Here is a 20,641-nt window from a genome sequence, read left to right as displayed (position 1 = left end):
GCCGCTTCTTGGAAAAAGAATGATATCAAAATGAAGCTTAGTTCAAAAGGAGTGACTTTTAAAGCGGATGAACTTAAGGTTTGATTATTCCAAAGGGTCTTGCGCGTTAAAAGTAATTTTAATGTGCGTAAAATCGACGAGTTAACAAGATCCCGTGGCGAAACCGTGTTTCTATTACCTCCCTATCGTTGGGCACTCGACTCGATCGAGATAATTTGGGAGCAAATCAGAAGTTACGTAGCTTCAGAGAATACCGCTTTTAAAATATCTGATGTTAAAAATTTATGCTTAAAAACCAACGATAAAACATGCCAGCAGGAATGGAAAAACGTATAAAACATGTAATGGATACTGTTAACAAATTATTGGGAATCGGATAATAGAATAAGAAACAAAATTGAGCCTCCCGTTGTATCTCTTAATACCGACAGTAGTACAGATTTCTCGCAATCGCATGACTAAAACCGAATTGAAATTATTTGTTTATTATCGTAGAAATTTAATCTACGATTTAGTGAAATTTTACCGTTTGTGGACAATTGACCGTTTCATAACAAAAAACTGAAATAAAATGTCTTAATTTATTTAAATTTAAAATATATATAATAATTTAAAACATAATAGCCGTGATTACTGAATTATTAACGTCGCGTAGTTTCTTTTATACACATCAGGATTTACAGGAGATGCTTATGAATCGGCCGCCTGAACACAACACTCGTACGCGCGGTTTGTTTACTTGAACTCCAAGCTAACTGAATACAATGTAGTTAAAACTTCGTTATAATTAAACAGTTGTACATTTTCTCTTAACGGTAACGTTTCTTAGCAGATATCAGAGTACTAAACAACTGTCGAGAACAGCACACTAAATAAAATTTCACATATTACACCGCAATATACTACTGTGTATATATATATATATATAAAGAATATATACATTTTTTCTTTCATGAAGTTGCGAATAAAAAAGCTATTTATACTTGACGTTTTATTTATTTTAAACAAGGTTAAGGATTAAATTAAAAATAATCGCAAAAGGAAGAAATTTAAAATACGCTTTACGAATGTCTAGGAGATAATATAAAAAATGTTTGCTCTCCGACTCGGAAAGAAGTAAGAAAGAGAAAATGAATACGGAAAATTGCGAGAAGCAATTGCGAACAAAATTCCTAGAAACCGGTAGATTACACGACTATCAGTCGTGTAAAATTAAAGATTATTTAAATGTCAGTCGATGTTTTCTATGTCAGGGCCTTGTTCATTAAGCCGGGGTTTGCAAGGAGAAGGACCTTTGTTCCTTCTGCGGCAAGGACGGGAATCTGGCGAAGAACTGTCAGGTTAGAAAAAAACGGTAGTCTGGTAGTCTCTCTACTTGCATAAACTGTACTCGAGCCAGGAAGCCGGCGAATCACGATTGCCGTTCCAAACAATGTCCCGCGCACAAAAGTGCGAGGGAACTTTTGAGCGGCAGAATAGATATTTAGGCGGTTAGTAGTAGGGTTAACTGTTTTCCTGGCTTCCGGATGACATATGTAATGTGGCCATAAAGATGACCTCTGGTATAGCTCCTAAGGACTAGGTACAAAGGAGATGACGTCACGGTCGGACCCGTCACATGGTGGGTGTCTTCTCCTCGGAGTCAAGATAATTAACGCTAGCAACCGTCGGCTCGGCGAAGAAGAATAGTCCGATCGCTTCTTAAGCAATCGACGTATAACAAATTAATTTTCGAGCTGTAACGTTGTGTTTATCGAAAGGAATGAGAGTTCTCGCTACCCCAAATCCGACAATTATGACGGTTAACGCGATCACAGACACGAAAGGTAGTTTCGGCAGCGAAGATTACGTTTTATAAAAACGCATTATCTTCGTTCACTTTATCGAGAATGTCCACGGCAAAATTGTGTAGGCGAGGTTTACCGTCATATTCGATCGCACGCACCGACTGAATTCTGTACTTGTGAGGTTTTAGGCGCCCGGGTAAAACCAACACAACCCACCGGGTTGGTCTAGTGGTGAACGCGTCTTCCCAAATCAGCTGATCTGGAAGTCAAGAGTTACAGCGTTCAAGTCCTAGTAAAGCCAGTTATTTTTACATTGATTTGAATACTAGATCGTGGATACCGGTGTTCTTTGGTGGTTGGGTTTCAATTAATCACACATCTCAGGTATGGTCAAACTGAGAATGTACAAGATTACACTTCATTCACAACATCCTCATTCATCCTCTGAAGTATTAACTAAACGGTAGTTACCGGAGGCTAAACAGGAAAAAGAAAAGGGTAAAAACTTCACAATCGTCGATCGCGGTATTCCCGATTCTAAACTCGCATGACGAATCTATTTACCCGGGTACCTACACTGATGTTTGAAAATAATGAACGAGTGATGTAACACTTTCTTTATTTTTTATTAATCCCTAAAATGGGCTAAATAATTTACGTTCACCTCTATTATTATTATTTACGATCAGCGGAAAGGCCTGTCGTTAGAAACTATTTTTTAATTTATAATTTACATAACTTTTGACAACATTTAATAAGGGATCAAAAATACTGACAATAAGAAAAATAAATTGATATTTTAAGACAATATATATATATGGCTTAGATTAGATCTTTCAAGTAAACGGAGAAAAATCTGTAACTAAGTATAACAATTTGCTAATTTGAAAGCCGTTATAACAAAACACCAAAACTCAGCGCAAACAAGCGGTAATAAATAAAGTCATTACACTTAGTAATTTTTCTTTTTACACAACTTAACTCCCAAAGATTTTTCAATTTAAAAAGGAAAATAATGTATAGGATAAATAAAAGGAGGGTGGTTTGCAATTAGTGTTAAGTAATAGCTTTTACTTTTAAATAATTGTTGCTTTGTTTTTTATCCCTTTGAAGGTTTTATCCGCCTTTTAATTCTATTAGTAATATATAGATACATTACAGAATACCGACCGAAAAAGATTCTTTTTTAATGCGTGTAGATACTTTTTTCGACCCAGATGGACAAAATAAAAGGACAAAGGCAGTGTACATTTAAAAAAGGAGAAAAAAGAATATTAGGGCGTTGTTATTCAAACGTAGCCGGGCAGCCGGTAGTGTACTCTTTTCGGTCGGTCCGTACGCTTAAACCGGGTTCATTAAGTAGGTTGAAAACATACTCCCACATTCTATTACCTTTATTTTCTCTTCTTTCTCCGGTACGTTTTATCGCCTTTTTACTTTAATTTACCTTGAGCCGTATACATACAGATAACAACTGTTCGCTAATGGAGGCCGAATTCTTATTTTAAATAATCCTTTGATAAACGGTCGTACATTAATCAAATGTAACGACTCAGATTTACTTTATGCAGTACAAAATGCATTAATGTAAACTAAGATTCTGACAATTTTTTCTAAAAATAGACATGTACTTTAAAAATTACCGTTTCTTAAAACTGAGAAATTAAAAAATAAAATATGTAACGGTACCGAGATAAAAATATAATAAAAAATACAATATAAATAACGATACAAATATATAAAGTTTAGTAAATCTCAAACCGAGAAAATTTTTAACCGATTAAAAAGATAATTTCTCAAAAATTACTGATGAAAAAAGCTTATAACTACGTTGTTTCTGAGGCACAGCTCACACAATCAACTTAATTTAAAAATATTTTATCGTTTATTTAAATCAATGATTCTAAATAAAGCGCGCGTACATTACCGTATTTAATTCGCGCGGATGTGGCGATACTTACGGCGACGGTCAGCACTAACTAAAATAATGTAATTTCACAACTTACATACAACCCATTTCGCTCGTAAGGTCGGAAAACTGGTGTAACCGCGAAAATTTAATGGCATCAATGCCCCAAAATATATAGAATATAACCAAGTTTGGTCAAACTCGGTCCGGTAGTTCTAGAGATATAAGGTGATTTAAAGGCCGAACCCGAACACACACACACACACACACACACACACACACACACACGTCAATACGAACATTAACATCCGGAAAATTTCAATCCGCTTTTTTGGGTTCCTTAGGTGTCAAAACGTCAACATCAGGTGAAAACCGTATACGCCGAAACTTTACCGATTACAATCCTTTCCCTTCTAGAGTATAGCGCTAACGAGACGGGAAAGTAAAAAGCTGTTAATACTAACTAATCTTAAAAAAACATTTTTCATTATTACTAATAATACAATTTTCATTAATTGATACAATTTACAGGTAAGCGGTATTACAACAAAACACAGGATAAACATTTATAATATTTACCGGTATACACCTGTACCGATAAAAACACGCAGGTATAACACGCTGGAATTTGTGAATACCTCGCGTAGCGTACTCCTCCGGAATCGATTCGTTAAAGTAATATTTACGCCATCATTCCACCCTCAGTAATTTGAAAGCGGGTAGCAACCGTATACAAATACAGAACCGAGAAATTTATTTCAACGACACTTATACAAAAAATAAAATAATCAGGATTAAAACCGTTACGTATATATTTTTTGAATCGCTGAATTAACTAAAATCATGCTTAGAATAAACTATTCTATATGATGTACTGAATTCACTATAATCTGTTAACACTTACTAATTTATACATCGCGTATCAGTCAAGATAAAAGAAATAGTCTTTTTTCCTTTCAATCATTCGGTGCGGTAAAAATAAATTACTTGATCGTTACTCTAATCGCGGCAAGAACTTTATTTAGAAATCAAAAGATATCGTATTTAAATTGTACAGTTGTTTCTGATAGGACTGTTATTAATGGCACCCGCATTTAAGAAGTTAAAAAACTATCGACTTCAGTATGCGGTCGAATTAAGTACATCTGGTCTATATAATGTTCATTAAATGTCTGTTGTTTTGTCAAATTCAGTGAGTTCGTAAAATTCTCTTAAATAAAATTGGCTTTCATCGGATAATTGTAAAATTTGCGCGTATAGAGATAAATATCTACTACGCGTCATGTTTATTTGTCATCCTTTATTGCGATTATATTTCTTCTTTTTAACGGTGAATGAATGCGGATTCGGGTAAACCGCTAGAGCATTTAATGTTATCACAGCAGTATTCCTGGATATGTATTCCAGAATAGTAGTGTTTGTAAATGTAGATTTTGTTAATCGGAAGTACGGTTTTTGTTAATGATTTTTTAAAACGGAAGGTAATGTTGTTTCCTGTCGGTTGAAACGCGTAACCTTTGTATATGTTTATGAGCATTTCTGAGATTTTGTTCTATTTTTAATGTAAAACGCATTTTATAAGCGCGGTTAGGGATAGACCTCAACACTTAATTACGAGGAGTTTTGCAAGAGTTATTAAACGAAAATAATATACAAACAAATGGAGAAATATATCCGTTAAAAAGAAAAAGAAATTCTAAAGGTTAAATTTGCTACGTTGAAAAATTCTAATACGATATACTGTAACAGAAAAGCGATAGCAGGAACCTCGAATATAGCCGACCGTGAAAAATGCCGATCGATAAGTCGCCTGGCGGGACGGCAGAGACCAGGCCGATCTATCCTAATAGATCGACTCTGGAAAAAGTAGTTTTATCTGCGAATTCCTAGAGGCGAAAACAACGATAACCGGATCGACGAAAGGATCTTAACCCCGAGCCGATTCTTAAAGAATCTGTATCGATTAGCCATCAAGCGTTTTGGCTCCGAGTCCGCCAGAATGTTGGACCTAGGCCTATAAGCGATAAATTCGCGTTCTTGTGCGTCGAACGCCTTCTACATTTTCTTCTTCTTCCCGTGAAGTCATCGGAAATCTGCGACTTTGGCGGAGAATTCCAAAGGCGGAACGCTTTGGCATTCAAGTACTGCTCATTATATTTACCATAATGTACCGATTAACAAGGCCGAGTGGACGTACGGTTCAGACTACCGTGCCCCGCTTACGTTCATTCTGATCGGTTGCCGTGGCTCGATTCAAAACAGACATCGATCGAAGTAATGAATATTCCGACTGATTGCTACGTACCGGCGGGTAGCGCAAAAATTTAACGATATCGAAGCCTTCATAATGTTCTTAAGGAACTACGAAAAACCCGCCTTAATCTTTTGCCGCGCGAATTATACCCGTTCTAATAATAAATTTGCACATTTTAATTTTTTCAGCAAATATTTTGGTTGTTCCTCAAATTCCAAATCGATTCTCCTCAAATTTATTCTCGCCCTTTTTACCATGTTTAAATCTGGTTCGGTATTATCCAAACAGCCCGACTGACTCCTAATGTATACTATTACTGGTGGTACGACGGTTAAAAAAGAAATATAGTTCTTTTTTTTTTACGTCAACACCGAACTCAATTTTTTAAAGATATATTCGTAAATAGATTTTCACCTAATAAACAAAAATAAATATAATAATAATAATAGGTGCACGACGTCTTTAGAGCTACAGGCCGTTAAAAACTCCTCTAATTCAAATTCTCCATCTGAGTCTAAAGGGGAAAATAATTTCCTATACTGAAAACGTAAACCCGCCACTCGAACTCTTTTTATAAATTTAAAAAAAAATAATTTTTATTACTTATATTTATTGTTTTGGTTCCTATTATTTACATTTATACCGACAATAGAAGAAATCGAAAACGATCGACTAAATCTGCGGTGCAATCGGAAATCATATTTGTACCAATAATTACATTACACAGTCGATCGGTCAAGCGACCGCAACATTTGCTTCTCTGCAGTGGTGCAGGCGGAAACAAAGGGACATGTCGCTGAAAATCCGAGTTCGTATTTTCCGAACCCTGATCCTGCCGATTTTATTGTACGAACCAGAAACGTGATCACTACTAAAGACAGACCTCAGCAAACAAGTCTTCCATACGCGATGCCTACCCCGGATCATCGGGTCTCGCTTCGCGATCGCATCCGAAATATGGATATCCGCCACGTTAACTATCCACGTTAGGATATCCGTTACGTAACTCCTCTGGCATGAACGATTCTCCCGTTGGAAAATCCAACGAACAGTTCCAAACAAAACGTGGATCAAGCGGATCGAAGATAACATAAAAAACCGCAGGCAAAACCTTAATGAAGCAAGGATAACGACCACGGATCCACGTGCGTGGAAGCGTCTTGTTAATGAAATCAGATGACCGCTGGCACCCACAGCAGCGTACGGCTTAGGAGCCGATCCAATCCAAACGCCAGCTAGGGATCAAATAATAATTCCGCTACTACAAATTTTCAATACAACCGACAGAATAGAGTGAGGATAATATCATATTATTTTAGAAAAATAAAAAAATTTTTTTCATCATCATTTAACATCTTAAAGAAAGTAATTTCATCCTATTATAAATACTACTTACAACTACATTTAAACGATCAAAACTTAATTATATTAATTTATTATTAAAAAGTGACTCGAGATCTTTCGAATTATTTGAAAACCATCATCAGGAGATAAAATATTATGATTAAGTTAAAGAATTAAAAAATGTCAAAGGTTAAAATACTTTTACAGGCATGATGTTTATCATTCTAAGAGTATACTTCTACTGAGTATTCTCTTAGAAAGCATACAGTCATGACTATATGTATTTTACCCTTTGATATTATTTTAATTTTTTAACTTAATTATAATATTTTATCTCCTGATGACGGATTTCAAATAAACCGAAAGATCTCGGGTCACACTTAATTTGCTGGTAGGGTGGATTTTCATTTTTTACTAATTTATTAAATACATCAGCGGTAATCATGTTTCAGAAATATATTAATTTAATTACACAATTAAAGAGCAATAATAATAATAAGCGAACTAGAAAAATAATCTTTATTTAATGTTTCTGTATTGACTGAAGGCTTCTATTAAACGGCTGCAGTTACTTTATAACTTGATTTACGAACTTTATCACAGAAAGTTTAAATAGCTAGTAGCGGAGCGCTCCTTTTACGCAACTTTTCTGACAATTATACTGCTATGTAACTTAACCTAAGTGCAACAGTACGAGGACTCGCTGTAAGCTACATACGCCGCAGAAGAATACCATTCCCGTCTATTGTACAATTCTATTGGTCGGTGTGGAAAATCTCACTCAGTTTCTAACTTCTCTTGTACAGTTAACTCTTTAAAAGCATTTCTACAAATTTCATCTTCTACGCACACCCGCGCACACACTCACAAAGAGATACGAGAGTTTTTTCTTTTAAATTTTAATTATATCTAACATTTAATTAGCATTTCACCGAGAAGACAAATTATAATTAATAATAATTTCTTTAACTGTTAATTCATTTTAACTGACTAGCTCGTTATACGCGGTTCCCACCGAATTTTAAAATTCGTTTTTCCCGACTTTTACAGATTTTTCCTGACCAGTTTAGTAAAACTTTCCTCACTCTCATAATGTTACGCAACTGCCGTTTACTCTGTAAAATATATACAATTTTATTTTTTTGCAGCCTCTACCATCCCCATAGCAGTCCAACACACGGCTTTTTTAAAATTATTTATTACATTCATTTTAAAGTTTATATTTTAATGATTTTTTTTACTAAATTTAAAATTTGACTATTTTTTTGTGATAAATTGTTTCAATAAATTTACATTGCACGGTATAAAAAAGTAAAATATTTAAAAAGTTTCTTGCGTATAAATTAACATCACGGTAAATAAAGTAACCCAGATAAGAAATAAGAACTAACGAAAGCAATTTTTAAAGATAATTGGCTCGCACCTACGATTGCTTAAAGATTTTTCAAAAAAAGTAGCCTACAATATTTTGCAAAGTAAATAAAAAACTATATTTAATAACTTGGTTTCCATAAAAATGCCAATAAACACAGATTTCGATTTAACAAAGAATATAAGTACGATAATAAATTAAAGTAAACTAAAAACACTGCGATTAAAAGTAATATGAAGATAAGAAAACCGGAACACAACATCGTTTTTTGTACAAAAAAATAAACATTACTAACATTTATTTGAAAAATATTTTGTCATTATTATTCTAAGGTATACCAAAAAAAAAAAATAATAAAAATCCCTTTCGGCACGCCGGAAGGCGGAGGTAGATTACACCAGTGCTAAGTAGTAGATAAAAAATATTTCAATCTTAAAATTAAGAAAACCTTCAAATTTACTCAATACGACAATGGTTGTATGGAAAAATAGTTTCATATGTTTAGCATACGACAATCCCATCTTCATACAATTCCAGAAAACTTTTGGTCATCCCTTGCCGTAAGAGTTGGTCATATCAAAAATTATTTCAGGCAAAGGTTTTAGGCAATGTTTATAGGACTAACGACCACTTTAAACCGATTCGATACTGAGCCTATTAAGGGAGGGGTATGATCGTTTTGTCTTCAAATCCCATTTTTTCCAACCCCTGGGCCAATGGTTGGTGATATCAAAAAGCATTACGTTTATAAATTTTAGGTCCTTATCTAAAGAATAGTAGGAACTTTAAACGAACTCGATATTTTACTTAACAAGAAAGTTATAGCGAAACTTTGTTTTTTCTAAAAACCCCCACGGTCCGATTTTGCCCATTAACGAACTCGCACGAGATTTTGGGTCGATATATTTTATGTATCGATTTGAAAGTGATTGGCGGAAAATTACGGCAGTTATCGTATGTCCACAAGAAAGTAAAATATAAATGTATATATAAACTTTATATAAATTTATATAAATAAATTACTCGAAGAAGAATCATGTGGTACCCATTACAATAGATAGCTTTCTTATGAAATCTACCTAAAACATTAGCTTGCCCAAAAATATAATGAAATAAACTATTTTGCAATTTGGGGGTTTTACCCATTTATAACCCCTTAAAATTTGATAATTCCCTCTGTTTGAAAATAGATTTTTTACATAAAAATAAAAACAATAATTTATTTTTAATTATTAAACATCTTTACTAATTTTGGATAAAAGTCCATTTTCAAGTCATTTAAATAAAAAGTGATGCGTTGATATTAAAGTGTAAGCTGCCCTATCATATTCATATTGTATTATAATATAATATAATATTAAATCTAAACTTGTTTTCATATTATAATTTATTATAAGCATGTATTACACGTATATTATATGTATTTCTTTTATAAATTTTATTTTTATAAGATAGGCATTTTTAATATTAATACGTTCTATTAAATGAAGTGTTTTATCTCTTTAATTTTTAAATAGCAAACATAATAATATTTATTATTACTTTAGACCGGAACACAAGTTTATAATTCTATTTTGTAATATGTCGATAGAATATAAACAACAACAAATATATATATATATATATATATATATATATATATGTGTGTGTGTGTGTGTGTGTGTGTGTAACCGTTTGTTTCAGGGTTATTTTTTTTTCTGTTTAGCCTCCGGAACTACCGTAAGGTATTACATCAAAGGATCAATGAGAATGATATGTATGCATGTAAACGAAGTGTATTCTTGTACACTCTAAGGTCGACAATTCCTGACATGTGCGGTTAATTGAATCCCAACCACCAACGAACACTGGTATACACTATTTAGTATTCAAATCCGTAAAAATGTTATTTTAGTCTTTGCTAGGATCTGAACCTTAGAACTCTCGACTTCGAAATCAGCTGATTTGCGTTGACGACTTAACAACTAGACAAACCCGGTGGGTTTAAAATTAAGTCTGCTAATCTTCAAGATCTTCGAAATCGAATTGTTACAGTAGTGAATTCAATAACCAGGGACCAGGTACCAACCCACCGGCTTGGTCTAGTGGTGAACGCGTCTTCCCAAATCAGCTGATTTGGAAGCCGAGAGTTCCAGCGTTGACGTCCTAGTAAAGCCGGTTATTTTCACACGGATTTGAATACTAGATCGTGGATACCGGTGTTCTTTGGTGATTGGGTTTCAATTAACCGCACATCTCAGGAACGGTCGAACTGAGAATGTACAAGACTACACTTCATTTACACTCATACATATCATCCTCATTCATCCTCTGAAGTATTATCTAAACGGTAGTTACCGGAGGCTAAACAGGAAAAAGAGAGGGACCAGTTACCAATAAAAATAATTTGGGGCCAATTAAAATAATTAATTGTTATCTGTAAATCTTGATTTTTACATCCTTGTACGAAAAGTAAAGGAAATATTGTGATCGCGAGAATTTCGGTTTTCAGATTTCAGCAGAATTTTCCATTTGACCATCCCTGAATCCATTTTGACTATTTTCGGCGTCTGTGTGTACGTATGTATCTCGCATAACTCAAAACCAATTAGGCGCAGAATGTTGAAATTTTGGATTTACAACTGGTGTAACATCTAATTGAGCACTTCCCGTTTTGATTGCAATCGACTCGACCAAAATGTCCAAAAATCCCCAAAATCCAAAACATTTGGATTTTGGAGTTTTTCTTAACTGCAGTAATAAGCCCGCACTGAGAGCTTTTAAACGATATATCATAAAGTGGTACTTATTTTTACTGGTTCCAGATTTAGAGCCAAAGAAAATTTTAATTAATAAAATAACTGGCTCTTACAAGAGGAAGGTACATCGGTTTGAGTCCGACTTCATTTCCATTTTTTTTTTTTTAAATGAAAAACAAAATTTTATTTCACTAATAACTTCTGATTTTTTCCATGCTTTTATTTATTGTAGTATTGTAGAGACCACAGCAAACAAGCCCTGTCATCTGGTCCCCGGAGACCGATCCAACGGTCAGGGAGAATTTCATTCAACCTATCGCGTACGGCGTTGCCAAGTAAAGTCCTGTGGTTCGTATTGCAGTCGAGAAAAGAGCCGCAGTTGTAACATACGAAGATAGTTCATTCCAGACACAAAATGAACGACCCGTAAACTTGCCGTCGGGATACGACACAAGAAATATTCTGTTCTGTGGAGTCTCGTTCAGACTGCAATATTTCGAGAGGATTTTGTGATCCTCAGATACGCACATTTACTTTTGATTACTTAAGTGATATTTCTTTCCATTAACGAAATGAGTTTACTTTTCCATTAACACGAAATGTTGATTCGACACGATAAGGAAAGTCTTCATCGTCACGGTGCATCATTTCGTTTTCGAAGCTAGCACGCAAACCATAATGTGCAGGCTTTAGAGCTTATGCACAGTTAAAACTGTTGCTAAAACCATTTTTTTTTTGGGGGGGCGAAAAACATTTTTACGTTATCATCGCCAGAAAAACAAAAACATTAATATAGAAACAAAATTAAAAAAATACACTAGAAATTTAAAAACAAAATTAAAACTTAAATCAAAATACAAAGACAAAATAAAAAACTTAAAACTAAAACAAAACAGGAATAACAAAAAAAAATGTAAAATGAAATTCATAACGGTATAAAAATAAAATATAAAAATAAAGCCCCACTACTAAACAGTATCTAAAATACAAACACTTCAAAGAAATAAAAACAACCGGCCCAAAAAGTCTTTGTCATTGTCCAAGATTCGACGAATGTTCCTGGGCAATTTAAATTTGCGACGTAAGGCCGCATAACGCACGCAATCCACAAAGATGTGGCGCACAGTCAAGCGGCAGTCGCATCGTATGCATACTGGTACGTTTACTGCTAACATCAGATACCCGTGAGTAGCTCTCGTATGACCTATCCGGAATCGGCAGAGGACGACTTCCTCGCGACAAATTTCGTGTATGAAGAATCCCATGGCAACACAGAACCTTCAATGTGCCGGAGTTTGGTATCTACTGCAGCCGTCCAGTCATCCCGCCACTTGGCGCGAAGACGAGTTTCACATAGCCAATAAAGTCGGATGCAGTAACACGAATAGTGAAGGGCGGTTGACTACTTGCGTCTTTAGCAGACGGTAGGATGTCTGGAAAAATTTTTTAAGGCTTGGAGAATACTATAAGAGTCGCTACAAATAAGAATACGACGGTACTGATATTGAAAGCCTTATTTATAGCGTATACTTCAGCAGTAAAAACACTGGTAACACCAGGTAGACCAAACATATAGATTCAAATCAGTTGCTAAAACTGATTTGCTCTTTCATTTCGTGTATAATTAATCAATGTAAGTGAAACTTGAGAAATATTACATAACTTTAAAACCCCGATATTCATTTTGAAACGCACGGTGTAATAAATTTCAATCGTATTAGGGCTTTTTAGGTTTTTATGATTTTGCAGTCGGATTCCAATCGTTCGGGGGAAGGGCCAAATCTAAAAGTATATACTCTAAAATAGAGTTTCCCTTGCGGTCGGATATAAATTTTAAAACGAGTGAAAAATTTTGGTTTCTTACTTTGTGTTAATCGGCACAGTAACTGTTAAAGCCGAGTGGCAGAGCCGCTGTCGGCGTGGAAGTGACCGCTACCGAAGACATGGTAGTCCATGCAACCGTGAGGTGTGGCACTGTCTTGTCGAGAGCGGTCTTCGCGTGTAACAAAGTAAATGTCACGCGGGATTCTGAGATGGAGATGGGTAGGAGTAAGAGGTCTGTCCTCTACACCCTTGTGGAACAGATTGGAGTCCATTTTTCTTAAATCGGTTAATTGGCGGATTTTGTACAGGGTGATGGAATGTAGGTCTGAATTTCGTCGTTACGTATAACAACATTTTGAACGGTGCGAGTTTGGCATTGCATTTGATTCGTTACTTAGTCGATATTTGAGGCAATAACGGTTACAAGCGTTTATAATGTAATCGGGCTAGGCGCGGGGTTCGTGCTTCCGCGAACTCGGTTAGCTAGCTCAAAGGGTGATGATCTGATTGGAAATACGAAGATATCCGAAAAAAGCCTAAAGGGAAGGCGTTGGCCGAATTATTTGTTTTTACTGATGTAAATGTCTACCGAGACGTTGGCATCGTGGCATTCCGACTGAGGCCTGGCTGGTGACTGTACGATTTAATCAAGTAGAAAGTCAGAAGACGACCTCCGGTAAAGCCCTTCAGAGATAGGAACGAAGAGGGTGGTGTGGCGAACGGAATCGCCACAAGGTGGGTGTCTTCCCCTACGGGTTGGCATGATATAGTTTTTATTCGATCGTCGTTTCGGTAATTTTTTGTGTATGCATCAAAAATAATGTCGTTCATAGAAAATATAAATGAATTTTGCCAAACGACAGAGAAGAATAATAGGCATACCACTGCAGTCTATGATTTATTCCGCGTGAAATTTTCTATTTTTCCGCTACCCCCCAAATCTGAAAATACTGTAAGCGTTATAGATGTTTCGCAATCGCATAAGCGTTAAACTAGTCGTACTTTAAAAGACGAACCACTTGTTGCGAAGATATCAGTAGAGCACTGAAACGCCGAATAGGCTGAAAATACCCGAAACAAGTTTACAAGAGAAAAAACAAGAAAATGAAACTTATATGTAATCGGCCGCTACTTTATGAAAATAATGAAGATTACCGTAACAGAAATGTGAAATTAAAATTAAAAAAAAAATCGTTGCGAAGCAAATTTCTCCGTCTCAGCGATTCGGTCCGATGAATGCTTCAAATTGTACGGCATCATAAACCGTCCGAAGTTGTATTTGTTGTCCGATGAAAATCTTCGCCGTAACTAAGGAGAAGAAATTTAATCTACTTTGAGATCGATGTTTGATTCAAATGCTCGGAAGGAAGATCAATGCGGAAGATTTCTTCTGATCGGATAGACCGTCAAGCGGACACCGCGTTCGTGTTATTGGACGCCTTGAAAATTTTACCGTTCTGGAGAGTGGTTAAACACACGGTATTTTCTTAAAATTTAAACGCAAACCGTACCGCCTAGAGCTGTCGACTGAAACTCGGCTAATTTTATAAATCGGTACAAATATTTACGGGACAAGATATATAATTTAGCGGGGTAAACCCGATACCGATACCGATAAACAATGGCATAAGGATGGCAGATTGAACACTTCAATAAATCCCATAGTAATTAGTTATTGAAAAAACTGACTTTTAGCCCGCCGGTTTATTTTTGTTAGCTTTAAAAGAAAATTAATTATTTATATTTAAATAATATAAATGAAGAAATTATGAATGGAATCTCAGTATTTATGTTTAATTTATTTTGATTTTTAAATGATAGTGTGGTTTTAAACTTTTATTTCGTTTCTACTCTTAATATACATTCAAGAGTAATCGTTTAACTGAAGTAATGTTTCATTTCATATGCAAGTTGTTCACTCTTTATTAGTAAAAATGCTTTATTTTATTAAAAAATGTACTTTATATCTTATTTGAGAAACAAAGGAAGAATGATCGGTAAAGACTCCCTTCAGTTAACCGATTTTCAATCGTTTTTTTTTTTTTTTAATTTTCAGCTTCTCTATTTTTTCTTTTTTTTTTAAATGTGAATTTATTTAGCTCTATTTACGATTTATTTGTATTTAATTATAATTGTATATTTATATTCGCCTTTATATTTTACAACTTTCTTTGCTTTTGCAAATTTAATTTTATGCTCCTTTAAACAAGTCAATATTAGCTTCAACGAGGCGACCAGAAGTAAGTGCATACAATTTAAGAAAATCCTGCCCTACGAAACGACACTTGTATATGTGTTTGTGTGTGCGTCCTCCTTAGCTTAGCACCGGAATGAACCGATCAATCGCGGAAAAACCCGATTCGTTAGTATATATCTCGTGGTGGCCAGGTGTATTATTGTTACATTACTATAAATCAATATAATGTATAAATATCTACATATATATATATATATATTGAAGTTTTGGGGAAATTAAGAATTTTTTAACCGAATCCGAATTTTTGGTCGAAAATCGCAAATATCTCGAAACGGTCGGTCCTAGCGCTCTGAAAAAATTTGTTTGACACCCCATAGACAATGACCCCGACCGTATCAGTGGTACCCGTCAAATGATAATATTTTCAAGTGCCCCCTGGGCACCGTTCTTAAATTAGGGAGGGGATGCGAAGGGATGCTACCGTAATATCTCAGCGACAGCTCGTCCGATTTTCACGGTTCAAAAGGCGTATGTATCAGTAGGTCGAGCGGTAACGTTTAACGCATCGGGTACACTCTTGATCGATACTCTTTAGGCCATTCATCACGCATATGAAAAAATCGGCAAAAATGTTTAATCTGAAGCCATGACTGTAAATTTGATGTAACTTTCATTACATCAATTTTCATCATTCAAAAAAAATATTTTTAGACAAGAGGTAATCGATTTTGGACACCTAATAATCCCACTCCGAGATTCCGCCTACCAGGGCGACCCGCCCCAAGAGCCTAGTACATAAAATAAAAAATAAAAAACAATATATTATCGTTACAATCGGTTGAGGAATGACTATTTGAACGTGAAATCGACCTTTTCGGTCTTAGTTTCTCGGTGCTATTTTCGTCGACGATTAGACACGTCGATGAAATGTCACCCTATTATTAAATAATGTCACCCCAATCTATAATCTCAGCAAACCTTTATTTATTTCAGATCACTTAAATATAAGTTACAAAAAGAACTGAGTCTTCAAAAAAAGTTTAAAGCCGAAAAAATTGAATTTTTAAGTACTTCATAAAGAGCAAAATTTACGACAACACAGGAAGAAAAGTACGTGAGAGATAAATAAATAAAAATTTTCGTAACTATCACGATTTTGAACCATACGTTCTATCAGAATGTCGAGTTTAATAACCAAAGTGTTGGTTGCGATCTAGTTTACTGACGGTCCGAAATATTACGTAAGATCCGTCTTAATGTCTAAAAATAGGCTAAGGATATTTTTTTTAATATTACTTTTCAGTTAAAACGTGGGTATTGCTTATTTTTTAATAAAATGTATACTTTTTTCTGTAAATCAGTTTTATCTTACCGAAGTTTAAAATTAAAAACTTGGAAAATCTCTTTTTCATTAATTATCACTTGTAATCTTTCCTTTCGATCGATTTGTTTTTGATCTCCACAATACGAGGTCTGTTCAGAAAATAAACGAACTTTATTTTTTAAATCTTTATTATTAATTTTACAGATTATCGGTCCTTGACCCCTTCAAAGTACTCCCCTTCCCTAATCACACAGTTTTCCCAGCGGCGCTTCCACTTCGCGAAGCAGTCCTGGATAGTTTCACTTGAAATGGCCTTTAAGGTCCGGGACGAGTTTGCTTTAATGTCATCAATAGTCTTAAAACGGCGTCCTTACATCATCGATTTTAATTTCAGAAATAAAAAAAAATCGCATGGAGACAGGTCTGGGGAGCAGCGAGGCTGAGGGAACACAGTCATCTGAGTTTTGGCACAAAACTGACGAATTGGCTAAGCTGAAAGTGCAGGCGCATCGTCGTGATGAAAAAACCATTAATTGTGTCTCGACACAATTCTGGTCTCATTTTGCGCATTTTTTCACCCGTAACTGTTAAAAAACCCTGGACAGTACGCACGGCTCACTGTTTCTCCTTAAGACAAGAATTCAAAATGCACAATTTCATTAAAATCTAAAAATCACACAGTATCACTTTGATATCGGATCGAGACTGTCGCGCTTTCTTGGGGCGCGGAGATCCACTGTGATCATTGAACTTTTGTCGCGATGTTGTAGCCGTAAACTCATATTTCGTCTCCCGTTACGATCCTTTGCACGAATGTTTTATCGTCATCGCCTTGTTCAAGAAGTTGCCGACAAACGTCCACTCGATGTTCTTTCTGCTATTCGGTTATCGAACCAGGAAAAAACTTTGCTGCGACTCGACGCGTTCAATTTTTCGGTCAAAATGTCACGGCATGATCCGATTAAGAAGTTAACCTCTTCTGCATGTTCTCAGTCAATCGGGGATTGTTGATCCGCACCAGATTGATTTTCTGAACGCGGGTGTCATCAGTTGAAGTCGAACGCCTTCCTGGTCGAGGGTCATCTCCGATTGACTGACGACCATTTTAAAGTTTTGAAAACCATTCGTAACATTGCATACAACCCAAAGCATCGTCTCCGTGAGCCTGTCTCAGAAGTTGAAACGTTTCTGTGAAAGTTTTCCCCGGTTTCACGCAAAACTTTACATTGTTTGTATCGTTGCTCACGAAAATCATACGTTACAAAAATCGTTACTAACGCTTAAACACGTAGCAGTCAAATAACAATAACACGAAAACTAAACGAGATATCAACAATCCAAGAACATGCGGTTACAGAAGAGGTTATGCGGAACACAATGCTGCCGACCGCATATCACTAAATATCTCCGTTGGCGCGAAATTAAAAACCTTCGGTTATTTTCTGAACAGACCTCGTACTCCGCCCTCTTAAAGGAAATCCGTAAAACTATATATTTTTATATAGTTATAGTTATAATTAAACGGTATAAAATACCTAAATACAAAATATCTAAAATAACAAATAGATAAACTAAGACGTACTCTTACCGGGATCGAGATGAGCCAAATTTCTTGCGAGATGACAGAGTTGGAGGGGCAGGTATCTGGTGTCGGCACGGGGCGGGCTGGGTCCAGGACTCGGGGGCGAAGGCGATAGGAATCCTCGTTGCAATTCCCAGCCCACCTCCGAAATGATGCTCGCCTTCCTGAAGTAGGGCCGTACCTCGCGCAGGTATTTGACTGTAACATACAAGGAGGTCACCACTAGGCCCGGCGGCACAGCGACACATGCAACAGACAACAACAGCGCAGGCCAGCGATAACAACACCGACTGACAACAGCCAACATAATTTGCTGCTGTCACCCGCTAGCTCGTATAGCTCAGCCCATCTGCATGCAACAGTAACAATTAACATATATATATATATATAGGCGCTACAAACAATTTACGCTAGTAAGAAAAGACTAAGTAATAAACAAACTAAGAATCCAATAACAGATAAAAATAAAAAAAGAAGATAACTTTAAATAAAATGAAAAAAAAAACAACACACATATCGAAGTAATTTACCGGAAGGAGAGGCTACGTGCCGAAGTTAAAGTACTAATCCGAAAGTAAAAAGATAAAGAAGCAAAAGAACAGAATACGTAATTACGGTTAGAAATACATTCATTCAAAAGGGATGAACGCTAAAAAATGTCAAACATCTACGTTAATAAATAAACCGTTAACAAATTATATTCGATCTAATAAATTCGCGTAAGCGTTGCCTTAAGAGTTTATACGGCAGGGATCTTAAGCTGAAAATGAAAATCGTTTCAATTTTTAAAACAAAAAACAAACCACGAATTTTTCAGCAAACGTTATACATTTAAACCGTCCGGACAGTTACGAACTGAACTAGTCAGACTATATCTATCGATAAGTTATGTAATTTTAATAACACCTTTCATAATAATTATAAAGAATTTAAATTAGTTTCATTTTATTCCTCGATAGCTTTTATATTTATTTATAAAATTTGTCTTTTAAAAACTAAAAGAAAAGTAAAATTACTTAAAGAGCTGTCCTTTTTTTTGAGTAATTTTTAACCGAATACAATTTTATGCCGTCCTTGTAAAACGTGCAAAAGTAATTAGAAAAAAAAAACTTGCTGACTAATTAACAGCTAACTTTTTTTTTAAAGAGACTATCTTTTTGACAATTTGTTTTCAAGATGTTGGGTATAAGTAATATCTGTTTCAGATAGGGATGGTTATGTTTAAACATTAAAAGTGAAACACTCAAAAACAGTTTACAAGAAATCTTACGTAAATTAAAAATTAGATCTCCATTACGATTATTAAATTAATCGATCACATTCTGAGGAAAAGTACACAACAAAAAAAAAAATGATCGCATTAAATAAAAGCTTATGAGGTGAATTAATCACTTACAAAATAAACACTTTAAAAATTCAGTAAAAAAACGCAGTTTGAAAAATTAATATTTATTCTTCTTCTTTTTTTAGAGGTTTTTTTCATTTATGGATTTTATTTTAATAAGTTCTTTATTGAGTTTTCTATTTACACTTCCTGATGATATTGTTTAATAATCGAAAAGAAAATTTCGTTTTAAAAAAAGTAAAATTTTTTTCGAGTAAACCGTTTTTGTTGATTTCCAAATTATTTTAATAATCGTTTAGCATAGTTCTTTCTTCATACTGAAACAAGTTTTAAATCTGTTAAAAATTTAAAAAAACTACTCCCCAAAAAAGAAACTAAAATAGAGTTTGCTACCTACCGGTCAAAATCGGAAACTTCTGGGCACGGTTTTCGAAATTCGCATTTGATCTTGAAATGAGGGCATTTTGAGCGTTAGCCGGGCCGGTGACAAACAATCCTTTTCAGTATAGAACAATTACTAAGGTAGGGAAATTAAACAGCATGAGGATGACAATTTTGTGTATAGTATAACTTCAGTACCGCAAACTATGTGCGAGATGGGTTCCCAAGATGCTGTCTGACCATCACAAAACAATGAGAATGGACGCCTCCCTAACGTTTCTCCAGCGTTACCAGAATGAGGAGAAGATTTTTTGAACAAAATTGTCACAGGGGACGAGACATGGGTCCATTAAGAAACTGAAGAAACAAAGAACAATCCAAGCAGTGGATGCATTCTCATTCTCCCAGTAAACCAAAGAAGTTCAAGCGAACCTTCTCCAACAGAAAGCGTATGGCTACTGTGTTCTGGGACCGGAATGGAGTTCTATTGGTGGAATTCATGGAACGTGGCACGACCATCACTGCAGCCTCATACTGCGTGACTCTTCAACGTCTACGAAGGGTGAATAAGAATAAGCGGAGAG

At 35.2% G+C, this 20,641-nt stretch overlaps 1 protein-coding gene across 2 annotated transcripts in view; it reads right to left on the bottom strand.

Moving 5' to 3' along the window:
• Positions 1-20,641, bottom strand: part of Syn1 (Syntrophin-like 1) — a 330,275-nt gene that overhangs the window by 101,010 nt on the left and 208,624 nt on the right. The window contains exon 2 of one of the 2 annotated variants that reach the window (XM_075369801.1): positions 18,338-18,553. In XM_075369801.1, the coding sequence (XP_075225916.1) occupies positions 18,338-18,553 (216 nt within the window). The remainder of the gene's footprint in view (positions 1-18,337; positions 18,554-20,641) is intronic. The other variant, XM_075369802.1, reaches the window with a different exon arrangement.

This window comes from Lycorma delicatula, chromosome 6, assembly GCF_047948215.1.
Source record: "Lycorma delicatula isolate Av1 chromosome 6, ASM4794821v1, whole genome shotgun sequence".
Classification (NCBI taxonomy): Eukaryota; Metazoa; Arthropoda; class Insecta; order Hemiptera; family Fulgoridae; genus Lycorma; species Lycorma delicatula.
Note: the sequence above shows the minus strand (reverse complement) of the source record. Positions and strands in the feature narration are given on the sequence as shown.